Source organism: Terrapene carolina, unplaced genomic scaffold, assembly GCF_002925995.2.
Source record: "Terrapene carolina triunguis isolate 2854851 unplaced genomic scaffold, T_m_triunguis-2.0 Scaffold119, whole genome shotgun sequence".
NCBI classification, from domain to species: domain Eukaryota; kingdom Metazoa; phylum Chordata; order Testudines; family Emydidae; genus Terrapene; species Terrapene triunguis.
In genome coordinates, this window is record NW_020664470.1 from 751,877 (window position 1) to 774,009 (window position 22,133).

At 42.7% G+C, this 22,133-nt stretch overlaps 1 protein-coding gene across 1 annotated transcript; it reads right to left on the bottom strand.

Moving 5' to 3' along the window:
• Positions 1-5,002: 5,002 nt before the first annotated feature.
• Positions 5,003-5,932, bottom strand: LOC113406682 (olfactory receptor 6F1-like). Its single transcript, XM_026652491.1, has one exon. The coding sequence runs from the start codon at positions 5,930-5,932 to the stop codon at positions 5,003-5,005; it is 930 nt and encodes a 309-aa protein (XP_026508276.1).
• Positions 5,933-22,133: the final 16,201 nt, after the last annotated feature.

The following is a 22,133-nucleotide window of genomic DNA, read 5'->3' on the forward strand; positions in this document are numbered from 1 at the left end:
GAGTGCCGTGTCGAAGAAGTACTTTGGAATGAACTGTGATTTATTTCTGAACAACTAATACATCTGCGTTTTTATTACTCAGCATAAGTTTTGATGGTTACACCAATATTAAACAGAAGTAACTTCCCTGAAGTCACTGAATCATACTGATGTAAAAGTGATCTAAAGGAGAGGAGAATCAGCCCATACATATGAGGGAGAAACCATATTAAAAGAATGTTACATTTGCAAAAACCAAGTGTCAGAATTAAGGTTTCTTGTGCAACACAGGATGGTTTTTTGGCTATTGAAGTTACACATGGAGATCATTTCAACCATAAAGCATGGAGAATTTGAGTAAACAGAACCTAATTTATAATATCAATCAAAATCCTGGATATTGTTGAAGGGCAGGGTTTTAAAAATAAAACCTAAAGGAGTTATGGTTGCAACTCCCACTGAATTTCAATGTGAATTTGGCACCTAATTCTCTTAGACTTCTTTGAATTTTCCAACCTATATATAATTTCTTTAAATTTCATTTCATATGTCATGTATATATTCATATGGTAACAATTGTATAAATCAGTCTTGTTATAAAATAAAGTCTAGTTTGACTAATTTATAAACATCCAGTTCATAGAATCATAGAAGATTAATGTTGGAAGAGACCTCAGGAGGTCATCTAGTCCAACCCCCTGCTCAAAGCAGGACCAATTCCAACTATATTATCCCAGCCAGGACTTTGTCAATCTGGGCCTTAAAAAACTCTAAGGATAGAAATTTCACCACTTCCCTAGGTAACCCATTCCAGTGCTTCGCCAGCCTCCTAGTTAAATAGTTTTTTCCTAATATCCAACCTAGACCCCCACACTGCAATTCGAGACCATTGCTCCTTGTTCTGTCATCTGCTACCACTGATAACAGCCTAGCTCCATCCTCTTTGGAACTCCTTCAGGTAGCTGAAGGCTGCTATCAAATCCCCCCTCACTCTTCTCTTCTGCAGAATAAATACACCCAGTTCCCTCAACCTCTCCTCATAAATCATAAGCCCCAGCCCCCTGGTAATTTTCATTGCCTCCACTGGACTCTCTTTAATTTGTCCACATCCTTTCTGTAGTGGGGTGCCAAAACTGGACACAATACTCCAGATGTGGCCTCACCAGTGCTGAACTTAGAGGTTGAATAATCACTTCCCTTGATCTGCTGGCATGCTCCTACTAATCTAGCCCAATATGCTGTTAGCCTTCTTGGCAACAAGGGCATACTGCTGACTCATATCCATCTTCTCATCCACTGTAATCCCCAGGTCCTTTTCTGCAGAACTGCCTCTTAGCCAGTCGGTCCCCAGCCTGTAGCAGTGCATGGGATTCTTCCATCCTAAGTGCAGGACTGTGCACTTGTCTTTGTTCAACCTCATCAGATTTCTTTTCACTCAATCATCCAATTTGTCTAGGTCACTCCGGACCCTATCCCTACCCTCCACTGTATCTACCTCTCCCCCCAGTTTAGTGTCATCCGCGAATTTGCTAAGGGTGCAATCCATTCCATCATCCAGATCATTAATGAAGATTTAAAACAAAATGTAGGACAAGATGTAGGACAGACCTCTGGGGCACTCCGCTTGATACTGGCGGCCAACTAGACATCGAGACATTGATCACTACCCATTGAGCCCGACGGTCTACGTTTACCCATTGAGCCCGACGATCCAATTCCTACTGTTTGACTGCAGTGCAAGTGTATCTTTTTATTTGTTACAACCCTCTCCATGAGTTAGAGGTATTTGATAAGGCAATTTCAGATACTGTTCAAAAACATGACCTTAAATCTATTGGACCTGCATTTCTCTGTACTCTGCATAATTCCACTGCACACCATCAACACAAGAACTCCCCTCCATGCCTACACAGTTGTCATACTGCAGCTAGCAATAGGCATAAACCAACCCTCATCCCCTCAGCATGTCTCCCTGGAGTGCTCAGCCCCTGTTCCACAGCACACTTACAATATTCCAAGATTCACTGATCCTAAACGCAAGACTCTATTTACATCTCAGAACACAACTCGCATTCACACATAGCAGTTAGATATGTTTATAGTGGAAACAAGTATAAGTTTATGTAACAAAGAATAGAGATTATACTGATATCAGGTCAAAGTATTGGCAATCAATTATTACATAAAATATAAAATCGTAACATACATTAAAACAACAAGGAGTCCGGTGGCACCTTAAAGAAAAACAGATTTATTTGGAAATAAGCTTTCATGAGTAAAAAACCTCACTTCTTTTGTGGATACAGACTAACACATCTACCCACTGATACCTGATAACATACATTCTACACCCTACACTTAGTCATGAGAATCTTATAAATTATGTGTCATTCACACAAAAATCCTTACTGCAATTTACGCTCAGGTTGGCTTGACCCCTTCATTCATGAGGTAAAGACACTGATAACTTGCTTCCTAGGTGAAGGAGTCTGCATGTTACCGCTCTAATATGTCAGAAAAAATCCATGGTCCTTATTCATAAACCAGGTGCCAAGCTGCTGGTTGATTTTTCCTTTCTCATGGATGTCATGATCTCTTGATTAACCCTTGGCTCAATATGCAAATAGGCATACATTGTCAGGAACACAATATCCAAATGACCAAACAGTCTGTTATCCACTGCCTGAAAAGAACTTGGCTGAGGTATGTCTCCTCCTGGTTACCTCCAAAGCCTTTAAGAACATAATTCTAGTATAGATACATAGCTCCTTAATGACCAGTGGGCTACTGACTCTTGGGAAACTCCTTACATGTCACCCTTTGGTGAATTATTATGAATATATCTGACCCACCGAATTTTTGCAAAATCTCCTACATCTCCTGTGCCCTTTGCCAGTTGGCATAAAGTGGTCCTTTTGTCACACGTACCACTCCCCTAATGTGCTTAGGATAGGTGGGATTTTTAATTAGGCTTTCAAAGAAAATCTTTACAAAATGAATACTGTCTTGTATCTTTCTCCAAAGGCTTTCACATCTCAGTACAACACGCAATAAGTGACAGCTCAGAGCTTCAATATTTAAAGTGAACCCCAACTATACAACATACATAAGGGTGAAATTCAGCTGCATGGGAACAGCCAGTTTATAGCCTATGCACCATTGCTCCTTTGATGAGAAGCTCTGAGTACTAAGTACTTGTCAATGGGAACTAACAGGCCCAGATCTACAAAGCTATTTCCCACTGATTTCAATTGAAATTAGGCACCTAAATACCTTTGAGCATCTGGGCCACTCCTAAATGCCAAACCACTCTTGAAAATGGGACTTTGATAACATCTTTGACCAGATTTTTAAAGGTATTTAGGCACCTAGTGGGATTTTCAAAAACATCTAGGTGCCTAAAACTCATACATTGCAATGGTTGTTAGGCATCTGGATATCTTTGAAAATCCCAACAAGTACCTAAATACCTTTTAAATACTTGGCCCTTAAGCATTTTTGATCACATTACTGTAATGGCCAGATTTTCAAAAATATTTAGGTGACTGCTAGGTTATGCTAGCCAATAGGGGGTGCTGTGACCTGGGGACCCCTTGGTGCCAACTGGCAGAGGGGAAAAAGGTGTTTACAGTGATTCCTGAGTCAGATCTCTATGTAACAGTTCACCAAAGGGTGGCATGTAAGGTCTCTGCCAAGAGCCAGTAACTTACTGGTCATCATAATCATTGCTAAATGTATGCACAGATGATATTTAAGGAGTTGTGTATCTCTACTAAAAACTATGTTCTTAAAATATGTAAATTAAGACAAGTCAACAGAAGGTGATAAAACAGGTTCTGTTCAGTGGGAATAATCACTTCTCTATCTAGCTGGTCATTTTGTATTGTGTGTCTCATAATGTATGTCTATTTGCTTTACTGAGCCTAATGATAATGAAGAAGTTGGGAATTCACATAAGAGAAGATCTGCAGGAAAAAGCAAAACTAGCAGAGGGGTTGTCCTGCTTACAAGTAAAGACAATGGATTTGGGGGGCATAACTGGGGTACTGAGGTAAACCCAGGATCCTTCACTGAGGAGACAAGCTGAGAGCATGGCTTCTTTCATGAAAAAGGGATCGCAGCCTACCTGATTGAGATACACAGGTGGGCAATACTATAAGATATGGAGACATAATCACAAGCCCTAAGACACTGTATTACATTTTACCTTTTTGTTTAAAATTTGTTGTAAAAATGAAAAATTGCATTTGTGAAACAATTCAAAATTTCAAATGATTTTTCATTCAAAAATGAATTATTTTTATTTGGTTTTTGTTTTGCTTTCTTTGTTTTGTGTTTTTTCTGCAAAACATTTATAAACAAATATGAAAATTCAAAATATTGATATTTTGGAATTTTCCCCCTTTCCCCTGCTTTTTTCTTTATCCTTTTTCCCCAGCCCCATTTTTACTTCTAAATGTAATAGAATGAATGATATACAGGATTTTTTTTTAATTCATTTCTCATTATTTTTATTTTTTTCTTGTGCCACCATTTTCAAATGCTGAAGAGTCATAAAGTGCCGAAGAAAGAAAAACTAATAAACTGAACACAAACATTCAAAATACCAACATTTCAAAACATTGTTTCAATAAAAATAAAATGGAAAGGTTTCTGGTCTTAAGAAAATGTTTTTCCTTCAAAACAATTCAAATGAAATAATGATGTTGTGAACACCAAGATAAAACAGGGTTCAAAAAAGAACTAGATAAACTCATGGAGGATAGGTCCATCAATGGCTATTAGCCAGGATGGGCAGGGATGGGGTCCCTAGCCTCTGTTTGCCAGAAGCTGGGAATGGATGACAGGGGATGGATCACTTGATGATTACCTGTTCTGTTCATTCCCTCTGGGGCACCTGGCATTGGCCACTGTCAGAAGACAGGATACTTTGGTCTGACCCAGTCTGGCTGTTCTTATGTTCTTAATTGTGTACAGCTCTAATGATATCTTATTTTTACTAGCTCAAAGACATCTACACACTTTACATCCCAGTGAGTGCCTTTTCCAAGGCTTTCTTCACCTCTTTGTTTCGTAGAGTGTAAATGAAAGGGTTTAACAACAGAGTTACAATTGTGCTTAAGGTGTTGACTATTTTGTTTTGATCCAGGGTGTTCTGTACAGAAGGCCTGACATACAGGAAAATGGTGGAGCTGTACCAGATAATCACAACAGTGAGATGAGCAGAGCAAGTCGAAAAGGCCTTTTGCTGTGCTTGTGCTGATGGTATTCTCAGTATTGTGGAGATGATATAAATGTAGGAGATCAGGGTTACGATACAGGTGCCCAGGAGGACAATGAAGGAGGTGATGAAAGCCACCAGTTGAAGGAGGTGTTTGTCTGTGCAGGAGAGAACTATCCAAGAATCTAGGTCACAATAGAAATGATTGATCACATTGGGGCTGCAGAAGGACAATCTGGTTATGAGATATGCCGGCATACAAATAGCTAGCAAACCAGACACCCAACAGCAGAGGGCCATCCAAGCAGACAAGGTGCTGTTCATGATGGAGCTATAGCGCAATGGGTAGCAAATGGCCAGATAGCAGTCATAGGCCATGACGGATAAGAGGAAACATTCTGTGCAGCCAAAGGATAGAATGAAGTACATCTGTGTGATGCAGCCAGTAAAGGAGATGCTTCTGCTTGTCCCCAGGAAGATTGCAAGTGTCTTGGGAACACAGGCTGTGGTGTACCATATCTCCAGGAAGGAGAGGTTGCAGAGGAAGAAATACATGGGAGTTTGCAGGTGGCAGCATGGTCTCACTAGGATTATGATGGCCATGTTTCCCATGACTGTCAGGATGTTCATCATGGAAAATAGCACAAAGAGGAAGGTCTGCAAATACTGACTACCAGGGAAGCCCAAGAGGATAAACTCTGGTTTGGTTTGCCATAAATGTTCTAGGCACATAGTCCATCTGCACAAAGCAAGAGATCGGAAGAGAGGCAGTTAAATATATTAGATATTGCTGACCCTTGAAGCAGTGCTTAATTTGTTCCAGAACTTGCCAAGGCTGAGCCCTGGCTTGGCATTTCATACTGTTGGCACCTCTGGGCTTGCTACATCAGTTATGAAAGTAAAAAAAAAAAAATTACTTGAGCTTCAGCACCTAATTGCTTGAGCTCCAGCACCTCTTTCATTAAAAATTAAGCACTCCCTTGAAGGTTTGAGTTCACCATCTCAGTGTCTCAAGTCTGTCAGAATACCTAATACCAGAAGATCACTGCCTCTTTGTGTGGTGACCAGGCTAGGTTATTCTGTTAGGACAGGCAAGGTTCTTCTCCTAGTGGTCCTTCACTTGTCCCTTAGACACCTTTGAACTATATTCTGTCAATAGACGGGGAGGGATAGCTCAGTGGTTTGAGCATTGGCCTGCTAAACCCCCAGGGTTGCAAGGTCAATCCTTGAGGGGGCCATTTAGGGAACTGGGGTAAAAATGTGTCTGGGGATTGGTCCTGCTTTGAGCAGGGGGTTGGACTAGATGATCTCCTGAGATCCTTTCCAACCCTAATAGTCTATGAAATCTATGTTCAAACAGTCATTCGCTCTAGTCATATACTTCATGTCCTTTGTGGATGGGCTTTACCATTTTCAGGATGTGTTTTCATCTAACACAACTTTTTGATCAAATTCTCTTTTTCACCAATTATATTTCCTTTCAGGTTTTTTCTCTTGATACTCTCTCTCCAGTGCATCTGTAGATTTTATTTCCCTCTACTTCCCTTCTCTAATAGTGTCAGCTCTCATAACCAGGTCTATTTTCTTCTCCATCTCCTGATCTGAAACCTTTCATATTTTCCTTCTGTCCTTCTCACTTCCCAGTCCCCTACTTTTATTCTCCTGATGTTCTTTCATTTTATCATCTCACCTCCTGTCCCAGCTGCACTTCATCTGCTAGCTCAGCATGTAGATTCTTCTCCTTTCTCTCATAGCTTTTTTCCATCTGCCTCTTCAGGCAGATTCTGAGGCCCCTTCCCAGGGCTGCCTTCTCCTTGTCTACCTTTCTCCACAAGACAGCATTATTTGCTGCTGTATCGCAGCTGCAGCAGGGACTAGTGCCAGGGTGATGGTTACTACACTTACCTAAGTTATATCCCAAGCCTAAAAGTGTACACAGCAATGAAACAGCCCTACAGCCCCAGCAGCATGAACCCTAGTTGGCTGGTACAGGACAGCAGTGGGTGTCTAGTCATACCCTGAGTGACCTCATCTATTTGCTTCAATGAATTACTACTGCCGTGAGTTTCACGTGTCACTGGTACAATTTAGTCTCTTCTCATTCACCTGGGTATAAATCAAGAGTAATTCCCCTGAAGTAAATGGGGCTCATTCTTCACTCACTTGCACCAGTGCAAATCAGGAGTAAGTCTGCTGAAGAGAAGGGAGATGATTCTCTGCTTCCACACTTCAGTATAAATCTAGAGTACCTCCATTGCCATCAATGGGGCAATTTCTCCTGTCACATACCCTGATGTAAATCAAAAGTTACTTCACTGAAGTTAGTGGATTTACACCAGTGTCAGACTGGTATGGAAGGAGAATCAGGCCCAATATGTCCTTATAGTTATGCTAGAGTTTACAGTGTAAGATGCCTAAATCCAGGTCAGCGGGAGGCACCTATTTCTGTTTGGGATTCTCAGCTATGAAGTCTCTAATGGAGACTGGTGCCTACAGCAGATAGGAGGAGGTAGCACCCTGATCTCCCCCATCCCCCATATATTATAGCTCAGTGGTTACAGAACTCAAATGCATATGGAAGACATTACTTTAAATCCCTACTCCACCTGTCTCAGACCAACGATCTGAACCCCTAGCCCCACGTGAGTGCCCTAACCACTGGGCTTTAGGGCCTTTTGGGGTGTCTCTCTCTCTGACTCTCCTGTTTCAGATATTCTACTTTTTATAAAATACTTAAATATTCAGTGGGCCATAGAGAGAAAGAGAATTACTCTATAACCTAGTAATTTGCATCCTCACCTGGGAGCTCCAGGTTCAGTCCCTGCTCTAATGAACCTCATCCCTGGAGATAATCTTGGTCAGACCAGTTTCTCTAAGCTTCATTTTCCTGACACTCTTCCACATGAATGGGAGCTATTAGCGTTAATGACCCTCCATTTTCCCTGTTCCAGGAAATACGTGCCACAGCCCTGGCAGCAGAGTCCTGATTCCGCATACACAGATGCATTCAGTGACATGGCAATTTCACAAGGTCAACCAGAATTCATAAACTGTGCATAGACGGATTCCCCAATCATCATCATCCTGAAAGAGATATTTCCCTGGATCTAACTGATAACACAAAGAACATGTTATAAAGGTTGATCCCTTAGGCTTTATTCCATCATTTTGTTCAGTGTGTCACTTGTGTACTTTTAAATGAAGCACTCTCCACAACAGAAGGGGAAAACAAAGAAAACTATAAAACTTTAACGGTAAGAATGGGGCATATACAAACATACAGAAGTTGAAAAGGAGAAATAAATAGCCTTGGAAGAATAAGGGAAATTAAGGAGCAATGTGCCAAGAAGTACAATATGAGATATTTAAAGCTGTCTAAGAGAATTTGGGCCAGATTTTTAAAGGTATTTGGGTGCCTAGAAGGATTTTCAAAAGCATCTAGTCACCTAACACTCATGGATGCTTTTGAAAATCCCCCCTGGTACCCAAATGCCTTTAAAAAATTGACCTTGTGTGTGCAAGTCTTCTTGGTGACTTTGATAAGTTCAGCCAAAGTGAGAAATTAAGAAAATATGCTTGACCGTAAATAATGTTCATGTCCAGTCATGCTTTATAATAAGGGTAATGGAATAACAGTTTAGTTACATTGTAATTAGCATATTCTTATGTTTTCAATATGTAGTCACCAGAAAATCATATAAACCGAACAACCACATAACAGATGGAATTATTAATGCACTTGGCTGTTCTTCATGATATTTTCAAGGGCATATCTTCAGCTGGTGTGAACTGGTGTAACTCCACTGGAGTTACACCAGCTGAGGATCCAGCTCAAGTGTACTCACCAAACTGTATTGATGCTGGCTAAGATTGTTAATGGAATCTGGGTGCCAAACTTCTGCAGGCTGCCCAGAAAAATCCCAGCCTCTGCAATTGTTCTCAGTTACACAGCAAACTTCCTGATTATATGGTTCAGTGGTATTCACCGATACTGAAAGAAACATAAACACACTAATTACAAGGCCATTGCACTGTAACTGCAGTACTCTTACTTTAAAGTGTAATGTATATCCCTGTTTTATATTTATATAGGGCTCATGTTAAGGTAGATTTTTGTACACCCATTCTTTTTCTCTGGGACACTGGGGCAAATTCATAAGAACAGCCATACTGGGTCAGATCAAATGGCCATCTAGCCCAGTATCCTGTCTTCCGAAAGTAGCCAATGCCAGGTCCTTCAGAGAGAAAGAACAGAAGAAGTAATCATCAAGTGATACATCCCCTGTCCCCCATTCCCAGCTTCTGGCAAACAAAGGCTAGAGACACCATCCCTACCCATCCTCACTAATAGCTATTGATAGACCTATTCTCCTTGAATATATATAGTTCTTTATGAACGCTGTTATAGTCTTGGCCTTCACAACATCTTCTGGCAAGGAGTTCCACAGGTTGACTGTGCATTATGTGAAGCAATACTTCCTTTTATTTGTTGTAAACCTGCTGCCTATTAATTTCATTTAGTGACCTCTAGTTCTTGTGTTATGAGAAGGAGTAAATAACACTTCCTTATATACTTTCTCCACACCAGTCATAATTTTATAAACCTCTATCATATCACCCCTTAGTCATCTCTTTTCCAAACTTAAGTCCCAGTCTTTTTAATCTCTCCTCGTATGGAAGCTGTTCCATACCCTAATCATTTTTGTTGCCTTTTTCTGAACCTTTTCCAATTCCAATATTTTTTTTTTGAGATACGGGAGTACCATGGATTTATATAGAGGCAATATAATATTCTCTGTCTGATCATCTATCCCTTTCTTGATGATTCCCAACATTCTGTTCACGTTTTTGACTGTCGGCGCACATTGAGTGTATTTTCAGAGAACTATCCACAATGACTCCAAGATCTCTCTCTTGACTGGTAACAGCTAATTTAGACCCCATCATTTTATATGTATAGTTGGGATGATGTTTTCCAATGTGCATTACTTTGCATTCATCAACATGGAATTTCATCTGCCATTTTGTTGCCCAGTCACCCAGTTTTGTGAAATCCCTTTGGATTTAACTATCTTGAGTAGTTTTGTTTCATCTGCAAATGTTGCCAGCACACTGTTTACCCCTTTTTCCAGATCATTTATTAATATGTTGAATAGTACTGGTCCCAGTACAGACGCCTGGGGTACACACTATTTACCTCTCTCCATTCTGAAATATGATTTATTCCTATTCTTTGTTTCTTATCTTTTAACCAGTTACTGATCCAGGAGAGGACCTCCCCTCTTATCCCATGACAACTTACTTTGCTTAAGAGCCTTTGATGAGGGACCTTGATAAAGGCTTTCTGAAAATCTAAGTACACTATCACCTTTGTCCACATGCTAGTTGACCCCCTCAAATAATTCTGGTATACTTGTGAGGCATGATTTCTCTTTACAAAAACCATGTTGACTCTTCCTCCAACAAATTGTGTTCATTGATGTCTCATTATTCTGTTCTTTACTATTGTTTCAACCAGTTTCCCCAGTAATGAAGTTTGGCTTACCGGTTTGCAATTGTCGGGGTCACCTCTGGAGCCTTTTTAAAAAAATTGGTCTCACATTAGCTATCCTCCAGTCATCTGGTACAGAAGTGGATTTAAATGATAGGTTACATACCACAGTTAGTAGTTCTGCAATTTCACATTTGAATTCTCTTAAGGGAGTTACACCAGATGTGAATTTGGTTCAATGTACCTACGTGAGAACAGGACCAAAACATACATCACAACTTGATAATCACTCCATAGGAAGGAAAATAAAGTCTTTAATTTAAACACTCAGATAATCAAACCATGAGCCTGGGATTTATCTTACACATTAGACAAAAAGTACACAATCACAATATAGGATACAGTTTTTAGGTCCCTCATCCACATTAATTGCTGTGTTTCTATGTCTTGCTACCACTGTACATTGAGTTAGTACCCTGTGAAATCAGTAACTTAAATCATTCTTTTATCCATGTGAACCATCAAATGATATATCCTGAATTGTTTCAAGTGCTCCAATGGTCCAGTGAAGCACAATCTAGAAATTCCATTTAAAATATCCATATTTGCCAAGAGAAACCAATAAAATTCTATTCAAGTCTTAGGGAAAAACTAAGGTATATCAACTGTATGGATATCACAATTAAAAATTATTTCTTTGTGTCCACATACACATCTATTGTACAATCTAAATTATTGTGCTACCTAGGTATTCCAAAGATAAAGACATATAAAGGGCACTGTCTCAGAGATAGAATCCATAGAATAAACAGAATTGGTTGAGAATGATTTGTGGACATGATTTTCCTTGTACATATCACTTGCATAACCTTTTACATTTTGAGAACAGCCTCCACCAGGCCCAGACCAAATGGTAGGTATGCAAAAAAGCACCACATCTGGGAGGTACTTAATTATTCTAACACCTGTGAATGCATGGAAACATTAGAATTTACACCCACAATACTCTATGGTTCAAGATTCAATGGAAACATGGACACTGACTATGTGAATCAGTGAGAGACCACTTGCAATGATCTTTATGTGCATATTAGGTAAATGATATTACACAAAATCTTAACTGGTTCCATATTTTTTGAAGTAATATCAATTGTACATAGCACATGCATATGTTTTAAGTACCTCTTGCAAATTGGATGTTAGCCTACTGTAAATGGGCAGTTGCAGGTCTGGCCCTATACAGCTGGCAAGACTCAAATGGTTTGAATATTGGGTTAAGATAAAATTCTGGACAACATGGGTTGAAATCCTGGCCTCACTGATATTGAGTTCTGTCATTGACTCCGGTGGGGCTAAGATCTACTAATGATTTAATGCCTGTCTCAGAATATGTCTCTTAAAGTCCCAGCTGCTTGAATCAACAGATCAGCTTTCATATTTCTGTTTAAAAGAATAATCACAATCCCTGTCTCTGAGGTAGCGCTTTTCACCCATATCAAAGCACTATATAAAGGAGGGAAGTATCATTATCCCCATTTTACAGATGGGGAAACTGAGGCACAAAGCAAGGACGTGACTTGGCCAAAGCCACCCACCAAGCCAAGAGCAGAGCCAGGAATAGAACTTAGTTCTCCTAGTCATGGTCGAGGCCTAGAAGATAATAAAGTGATAAGTAACAGTCAGCATGGATTTCTCAAGAACAAATTGTGTTAAACCAACATAAGAGCTTTCTTTGATAAGGTAACAAGCCTTGTGGATAGGGGGGAAGCAATAGTTGTGGTATATCATGACTTCAGGAAAGCTTCTGATACTCTCTTGCATGACCTTCTCATTAACAACCTAAGGAAATACAACCTAGATGGAGCTACTATAAGGTGGGTGGAAAACTGGTTAGAAAACCATTCCCAGAGAGTAGTTATCAGTGGTTTACAGTCCAGCTGGAAGGGCATATCCAGTGGGGTCCTGCAGAGACCCAATCTGGATCCAGTTCTGTTCACTATGTTCAATGATTTAGATGATGGCATGGAGAAGAAACTTATAAAGTGTGCAGATGATACCAAGCGGGAGGGGTTGCAAGTGCTTTGGAGGATAGGATTAAAATTCAAAATGATCTGGACAAACGGTCTGCAGTAAATAGGATGAAATTCAATAAGGACAAATGCAAAGTGCTCCACTTAGGAAGGAGCAATCAGATGCACACACACAAAATGGGAAATGACTGCCTAGGAAGGAGTACTGCAGAAAGGGATCTGGGGGTCACAGTGGATCACAAACTAAATAGGAGTCAACAGCGTAACACTGTTTCAAAGAAAGCAAACATTTTGGGATGTATTAGCAGGAGTGTTGTAAGGAAAATACGAGAAGTAATTCTTCCACTCTACTCCGTGCTGATTAGGTCTCAGAGTATTGTGTTCAGTTCTGGATGCCACATTTCAGGAAAGAAATGGCTGAATTTGAGAGAGTCCAGAGAAGAGCAACAAAAATGATTAAAGGTCTAGAAAACATGACCTATGAGGGAAGATTGAAAAAAATTGGGTTTGTTTAGTCTGGAGAAGAGAAGACTGAGAGGGGACACAATAACAGTTTTCAAGTACATAGAAGGAGAGAGAAAAGTTACAAGGAGGAGGGAGAAAAACAAATGCTCTCTTTAACCTCAAACAAACACAAAGCAGTGACCTTAAACTACAGCAAGGGAGGTTTAGGTTGGACATTAGGAAAAACTTCCTAACTTTCAGAGTAGTTAAGCACTGGCATACATTGCCTAGTGAGGTTGTGGAATCTCCATCATTGGAGATTTTTAAGAGCACGTTAGACAAACACCTGTCAGGGATGGTCTTGATAGCACTTAGTCCTGTTTTGAGTGCAGAGGACAGGACTAGAAGACCACCTGAGGTCCATTTCAGTCCTACAAATCTATGCTTCTATGATAACTATTTGCATCTGATTGTAAAGCGGAATGAGGACTAAGATTCTGAATTCAGTTTTGACATCAACATTTTGCTAGCTATTCTCACATATCTTCAGTTCAAAGTGGCGGAATCCTTGTGAAATCAATATTTCCAATACTTTGGAATGCCTGTGTAAAAGAAAGAAACCTACAATACTACTCATCCGGGTTTCTACCCAGTCGGGAACTAGAACTGGAACTTTATTCTGAATCCTTTTCAAAATCCATTGGGGTCTTGATTTAAGGTTTCTGGGGGTGTATTGTTATCTGTACCTTGGAAGGATTACATTTATCAGTAAATGCCATTTTCACCATACAGACCACAAACCACCTCCCAAAAATGTATTCATCAATAATTATGAAAATGTACAGATAAGCAAAGTGAGAAAAATGCTGCTTCATAACTTAGTTTGATTTAGGAATATTTACTATGTATATTTTGACATGTGATCTTCACAATTTCTGTTTTAATGATTATGAAGTTCTAACTTTTTGAAAAATCAATTGACATTAAATTATTATTCTCTGATCCACCTTGTTGTCTGACACCCCACAAGAATTTCCTGCAACTGTAAAAATATAAATAGACATTAAAAAAAAAGGCTTAAAAATAAACTTTGATAGTTAAAATTTAAAAAAAAATAATCAAATTCTGCCTAGCCTATCGATATCTATATATGCCATGTTTTAACAGAAATAAATAATTGGCACATGTAATTTGCTTAATTGTAAATTAAATACAAAGTAACAGGATCATAATGTATAAAAGCCAGATTTTGAAAGGTATTTAAGTGCCTAGTGGAGTTTTAAAAAGCATTTAGGCCCTTAGAACTCAGATATCAATGGATATTAGGTGCCTAGATGCTTCTGAAAATCCCATTAGGCACCTAAAGATGTTTAAAAATCTGGCTGTAAATGTTCAATGATGTGTGACACTAAGGACCAAATTGTTAAAGATATTTAGTCATCTACCTCACATTGATTTCCGTCGGAGTTAGCCATCTCATTACCTTTAGAATTCTGGCCCTAAGTGATTTTTTTCAATACACCAAAGTTTAGAGTGTATCTTCCATGTCCAGACACATTTTTCTTTCACCGCATTTTCTGTGACAGTAAATGAGCTCCAGGACATTGAGAAAAACATCAGTTCCCAATACATGTCTCAGGGCTTCTTTCACCTGTGCTAAATAACACTGCTCTACAGCCAAAATGCTTCTGAAATAAATGTAGTCAAACTTTACTAATTCTGGGTCACTGAGAACAAAAATGATTAAAATTATTGATTGGCTCTAGTTTTCAAGATATGCTATTGGGTCAGTATATACGACCCTTGACTTGGGAATGGCGGAGGATAAGTGAGTTATAAAGGGAAGGGATCTCAATTTAAACCAGAAATTACTAAAATACATCTTTGACTGGATCTATGAATAAATCTATGACTGGGTTTGGACAGTACGTGCTTTTTAGGCAAAACAATGAATGATGCAATCTGAAGCTGGTATTGCATCATACATGACATGAATTGCATCATGTTATTCCTAGAAGTCATGGATGATGCAATCATAACGAAGCTTACATCACTCTGCTGAACAAATTGCTCTATATCAGCTCTAGCAATCATACAGTGTCGTGCTCTCTTATTTGTCAGTGTTTGATTTTGCAAAGGGACACATTTCTGTTTAGCCAAAGTGAGCAGAGATGCCTCGTACTTGTGTGAACAGTGCAGATAACTTCTGCTATGTTTGTGGTGAAGTGACTTTTGCATCACAAAAGCGCAGTATAAACACTATGGTTAAGAAAGCCTATCGCCTTTCTTTTGGCTGCAAAATTGGAGATCAGGACAAGAGGTGGGCCCCACACATGCTGCAACACTTGTGCAACAAATCTTCGCCAGTGGTTGAACAGGAAAAGGAAATCTATGCCTTTTGCAGTGCCAATGATTTGGAGAGAGCCAACAGATCATACCAGCAATTGTTACTTCTGCATGGTGCCTCCAGTTGGGAAAGGTGAGTCAAAGAAGAAAAAGTGGACTGTGCATTATCCAAACATTCCATCAGCTATACGCCCAGTGCCCCACGGAGAAGGACTGCCGGTTCCTGATGCACCAGAATCATTCTCACTTGAATCAGACGAGGAAGAGGATGAAACTTCTGATCCTGAACCATCAATGTCACAGGACCCACATTTTCTCCCATCCTCCTCCTCTGAACCACACCTCATAACACAAGGTGAACTGAATGACCTTGTCAGGGATTTGGAACTACCCAAGATTAAGGCAGAGCTGTTGGGCTCCAGACTACAGCAGTGGAATCTCCTGGCAGGTGATGTTAGGGTTTCCATGTTCCGTGACCGTCAAAAGGATCTTGTCCCATTCTTCTTCATGGAAGGTGATCTTGTAGCCTGCAACAAGATTGATGGTGTGATGGAAGCCCTCAACGTCGTTCACGATCCAGATGAGTGGAGACTGTTCATTGATTCATCGAAGACGAGTCTTAAAGCTGTTTTACTGCATAATGGCAATGTTTTGTCATCAATTCCAGTTGGTCATGCAGTCCATATGAAGGAAACATATGACAACATGAAAGAACTTTTGAGGTGCATAAACTATGACCAACATCAGTGGCAGCTTTGTGGCGATTTGAAGGTTGTTGCTCTCTTGCTTGGTCTGCAGACTGGATACACAAAGTACTGCTGTTTTCTCTGAGAATGGGATAGTCATGCAAGAGATTCCCACTACATCAAGAAAGATTGGCCACTCCGACAGTCATTGGAGCCTGGGAGGAAAAGTGTTCAGCATCCACCACTTGTTGAATCAAGGAAGATTGTTACCACCCTTACACATCAAGCTGGGTCTGATGAAGAACTTTGTCAAGGCCATTGACAAAACACAAGCAGCTTTCAAGTACCTCCGTGGAAAATTTCCAAGGTTAAGTGAAGCTAAAATAAAGGAAGGTGTCTTTGTTGGTCCTCAGATTCGTGAACTTCGAGATGATGCATTTGACCATGCACTGCGTGGCAAGGAAAATGGAAAGCCTTCCAGTTAGTGGCAATAAGTTTTCTTGGAAACAACAAGGCAGACAACTACAGGTTGTTGGTGGAAAACCTCCTCAAGGCATACGAAAGCCTTGGTTGCAACATGTCACTAAAGATACATGTTTTGCACTCTCATCTAGATTTTTTTCCACCGAACTGCGGAGCAGTGAGCGACGACCATGGCGAGCGATTTCACCAGGACATTGCAACAATGGAGAAACACTATCAGGGCAAATGGGGCCCATCAATGCTTGCAGACTATTGCTGGACAAGAGATGCTCCATTTAATGAATACAAGAGACAAGCCCAGAAGCGCCGAGTAGACACTGAATAGGACTAAACTATGTACATAATAGTTTTTTGCTTTTGTTTCATAATAAATGTTATTTATATAACCCTTTTGCTGATTTTTAAAGTGTTACATAAACAGGACAGGTGAAATATCATGTAAAGCAACCATAAACACATGAAGACCTAGGTTTACAATTTATGATTAAAACTCTACTATCTACACAATATACATAGACATAAAATGTAAAAACTTAAATATCTTAGAAACAGTAGCTAATCAGTTTTAATTGTCATATTTGAATTCAATACATCAAAATACATAATAAATAGCACATTTTATCTCTGAAGCAGAGGACTTCTCAAAAATTGTAGACCAGTGTAACAGACCACAGTCCCCACAAATATGGCAAAATTAGGGTATCCCCAGTTTCTAAAACACCTTCAGAAAAAATGATCAGGTTCCCAGTTCTGACCAACAGTTTCTTTCACAGATGGATTAATCTTGAGGTCTCAAATTTAGAACATTCAGAATTAGAAGCCACTTTTGGGAAATTTGCCCCTAAACTGGAATATATCAATGGCTTTCAGTGAACGTTCTGTAGTTTTGTTTGATTGTTTGTTTTCGGCATTCTGATTTTTCATTAAAGTTACAATATCAGATATAAATTTATAACCTAAATTTAGCCCCTCCCCCCCCCCCATTTGGAATGGAATTTGCAAAGGATCCTAAGGGAGATAGGCACTCAACTCCATTACATTCCCTAACTCCCTTAGATGCCTTTGAAAATCCCAGCTTTAAATATTTATCAATCTAATCAATACAGACAATCAATTAATTATATTTTCTCCCTCTTCAATAGAAACCATTCATTTTGGTATGAATGATATCCTATGAATAACAGCTAATGCCCTGGTTCTGCAAACAGTTAATACATATATAAACATGCACATATATATAATAAAAATGCATATGTTTACTCAGATGAGTGATTCTGTTGAAGTGAATGGTTTCACTCACATGAGTGAAGTGAGGCACAACATACACATAAGTGCTTGTAAAGTCAGGCTTTACTGCAGTTTGGCATGATTGTCACAAAATGGGTCTGATAAGAAACCAGAAGAGGAACTGATTAGTGAATTTTCCTTGTCCCAACTGAGTGAAAAATGCAAAGTACATAAATGGCACAAATGGTGAAATCTAAGCTAGAGTGTTGATTTTCTTGTTGCTGTTGTTTGGGGCTCCGTAAATTAAAAGAATCTGAAGTGTGATAGTAACTAGAGCTGGTTTAAAAAAAAAAAAAACATATTTTTCACCAAAATTGCAATTAAAAAATACTAACTCTACAACAGGTCACAAATTAAAATGTGGTCACTTTATTTTTGGTGTGTTTCATTGCCATTTTCAAATTTCAATGAACATTCTAAAAATATCTAGCATTTCTGGTAATAAATTAATTATGGGTGGGCCTTTAAGTATATGGGACATACAGTTGATGTTTCACTGTGTAATTCTGTACAAAGAGTGTTGGCTGGGGTTTTCAAAGGAAAGTAAGGGATAAGAACCAAGAACACTGAAAGTAAAGTCTTTATTCCCCCACTCCTGATGCTGCGAGTCATGGGTGGCTGAGCATTTTGTTCGGCTCACCTCTGCTACTATGCATTACATTTGTTCACATTTCCTTGTACTAATAGAAGAATCTTCCTAAGGTCAGGCTGTTCCCATAACTGCTTCTGCATGTGGCTTCTTACAGTTTTTCTTTTTTGAAGGACTAGCATTTGGAGAGGATTACCATACACTCATGACTGAGACAGTCAGGTTTATTAAATCACATCTTTATTTGAACCAAAAAGCAAGGCCTTGCACTTTACAATTACTATAAAAACAATGAATGACATATATACAGAAAAATATATTGTCCAATTACCTTCTTCTGGGGTATAGTCATGATATATTTTTCCTACAGGGTTCTTATTATTCCCCTATACGCTATCATATTTATACCTTGTGACAAAGTTCCTCCTCTACCTTGGTCGGTCCTGCGCTTATTGGCAGATTTGCTTGCCTCAGAGATTCATGGCAGCCCTCAGTTTGGCCACTTTCGTGGCTCAAATCTGCTGTTTTACTCAGATAACCCTCATCACCGGCCAGCATGGGGAAAAGGAAGGAGAACAATCCCCACAGCCTCTGCTGATCCACCATGTGGGTCGGGGAACAGCCCAGAGACCTTCCCCTCTGGTGGAACCCACAGTCCAGGTCAACTCCTCCTGTGTTGGATCAGGAGTTGGGAGGTTTCGGGGGAACCCAGGCTACTCCAGGTTCCAGCTCAGGGCCCTGTGGACTGAAGCTGTCTAGAGTGCTTCCTAGAACAGCTGCGCAACAGCTACAACTCTTTGGGCTACCTCCCCAGGGCCGGCTCTGGCTTTTTTGCCGCCCCAGGCAAAAAAGCCTCCGGCCGCCCACCCCCACCCCCACGGGGGGGGGCAGCCGGCCGGAGCCGGGGGGGGGGGGGCGGCCAGAGCCCCGGCGGGGGCTCTGCTCTCCCCCCGGGGGCCAAGGGGAGGGCGCCGGAGGGGAGGGCGGCCCGAGCCCTGGGAGGAGGGCGGCAAGCCCCGGCGGGGGTTCAGCTCTCCCCGCGGCGGCCAGAGCGCCGGGGGCAGGGCGGCGAGCCCCGGCGGGGGCCCCGCTCTCCCCGGCGGCCAGAGCGCCACGCCGCCCCCCTCCAGGTGCCGTCCCAAGCACCAGCTTGGGTGCCTGGTGCCGGCCCTGTACCTCCCCATGACCTCCTCCCAACACCTTCTTTAGCCTCACCACAGGACCTTTCTTCTGGTGTCTGATAATACTTGTACTCCTCAGACCTCCAGCAGTACACCTTCTCACTCTTGGCTCCTCTTGCTCCCAGCTCCTCACATGCACACCACAAACTAAAGTGAGGTCCTTTTTAAACTCAGGTGCCCTGATAAGCCAGCCTGTCCTAATTGATTCTAGCAGTTTCTTCTTAATTGACTCCAGGTGTCCTAATTAGCCTGCCTGCCTTAATTAGTTCCAGCAAATTCCTGCTTGTTCTGGAACTGCTCCTGTTCCCTTACCCAGGGAAAAGGGACTTGCTGGTTCTGCAGGCTGAGATACCTGTCTTCCACTCTTTTGAGGCTGTTCTCCTGGCCGGTTGTCCTCCTGGCTGCTGCTGCTGTGGGGAGACCCTGTTGGTGTGACCCTCAGAGGGGAGTGTGAGGCCCCACTTTTTCCATCATTTTTGGGGCCTCCCTTGGCTGGGTTGCTGCTGCCCTTGCTGCTGCTGCTGGGGAGATGTTAAAGCTGCTGGAGCTGAGGAGGGAGTAAAGGAGGCCTTGTTTTGTGGAGGGGCTTCCTTTGTCCTTTTCTGTTGGTGCCCCTCCACCCTGCTTTCAGCCTAGTGGGTTGGGTGTGGTAGCCGTTCTCCCCCCTTCCCTTCCCTCCCACTCCTCCCTCTCCTTCCTTCTATTTCCCTGCCCTAGCAGCTGTCCCCTTCCTTCCCTTTCTGTGGTGGGTGATTCAGGGGGTGGGACTTCCCTGGCTGCCCCTGCAGTTCCCTTTCAGTCCCCCTCCCCACACCCTCCCTTGCGATGGCTGCCTCGACTGCCACTGCCGGGCTGCCTGCCATCATTGCCATTGAGACACCGGTGCGCATGGATAGGGGCTCCTGAGACTCCGCTGCTGCTGCCACGACCTCGGCCGCCTCCACTTCTGGGACCGCTCCCTTGGCCAGTGGGAAGGGCCGGGGGACTAAGAAGGGCAAGGGCCCTGCCCAGAAGGTGAAACCCCCTGTGACTGTGGTTCCTTCTCCTGCTGCGGTCCCATCAACGGCCGCAGCTCCCCCTTCTCCCTTGCCCATGGTTCCCTCCACCAGCTCTGGGGGTGCCACTCCCTCGGCCCCCAGGGCGTATGCCCAGGTGGCTGTGACCCCTCTGCTCACCGCCTTGCCATCTGCTCCAGCCGCCTCCCGGAATGCCATTCCCGGTGGCCGGGGCCCCTTTCCCACCCTCACCAGGGAGCACGGGGTGCGTTGCCTCCTGGTGCCAGCCTCGCCCCACGTAGAAACCTACGTGTGGGTGTTGGCGCGGGTGGTGGGGCCCATGGCTGTGGTGGCGTCCTCTAAGATGTTGGGGAAGGTGGTGTTCTTCCTGGCGTTGGGGGCCGCTGCCCAGGAGGCGGTGGAGAGGGGCTTGGCGGTGGGGGACATTCACATTCCCCTCGAGCCTTTGGAGGACCTGGGCGTATGGGTGGTTTTCTCCTCTGTTCCTCCCTTCCTCCCCAATGCTGCCCTTTTGCCATTCCTCTCCACCCTGGGGAGGCCCCTGTCCGTCCTCAGCCCCCTTTCATTGAGCTGTAAGGACCTCGCCCTCCGCCACGTTTTGTCATTCCGCCGGCAGGTGCAGGTTCAAGTTCCGCCGGCAGCACTTGATGGGGAGGCTCTGGAGGGGTCCTTTCTGGTGCCCCATTGAGGGGCCCAGTACCGGGTTTATTATTCTTCGGGGGTGGCCTGATGCTTTCTCTGCCGGGCGACAGGGCACGTCCGGAGGGACTGCCCCCTGGCCTGGCTTGGAGGGGCATCTGGGACCCCCGATACCCAGAAGGGCGTCGGCTCTATCATTGCTGGTGGCCCTGATCACCCAGTCCCTGGGGTCACCCCTTCTCCATCTGTGACCGTTGTCAACTCCGCTCGGGTCTTGGGGGAGGCCCCCCCGATGTGCCCAGATGAGTGTGCGCGCCCCGCCGCTGAGGTGGGTAGTAGACTGAGGCCCGTGGAGGAGAGGGTGGCAGGGGCGGTAGCGGGACTCGAGCGGGGCTTGCCTCAGGGGGAGTTTGTCCCTTTCCCTGTTGTCCTGCCCTTGTCTTCCCTTACCCTCCCGTCATTGCCCTCACTCCCAGGCCGTGACCCAGCTGGCCAGCCCTCCTGTTCAGGGAGCTGGGAGCTTGTGCGCGGGAGACGCCGCAAGCGGGGAGCTCGGGCCCAGCACGTCCCCTTCATTGGCGAGGGGGAAGGGACCCCCTGTACAACTATGAAGGGGGTTGCTGGTGCTCAGCCTTCCGTTGACTCCTCTATGATGTTCATCATTTGGAGTCGGCCGAGGTCACTGCAGCCACGGAGGCGGGTAGTACCACCTCTCCTATGGAGTCCCTCCCTGAGGGGGTT

Bases quoted from the DNA above. Each gene is read 5' to 3' on its own strand.
- LOC113406682 (XM_026652491.1), bottom strand. From the start codon at position 5,932: ATGTGCCTAGAACATTTATGGCAAACCAAACCAGAGTTTATCCTCTTG.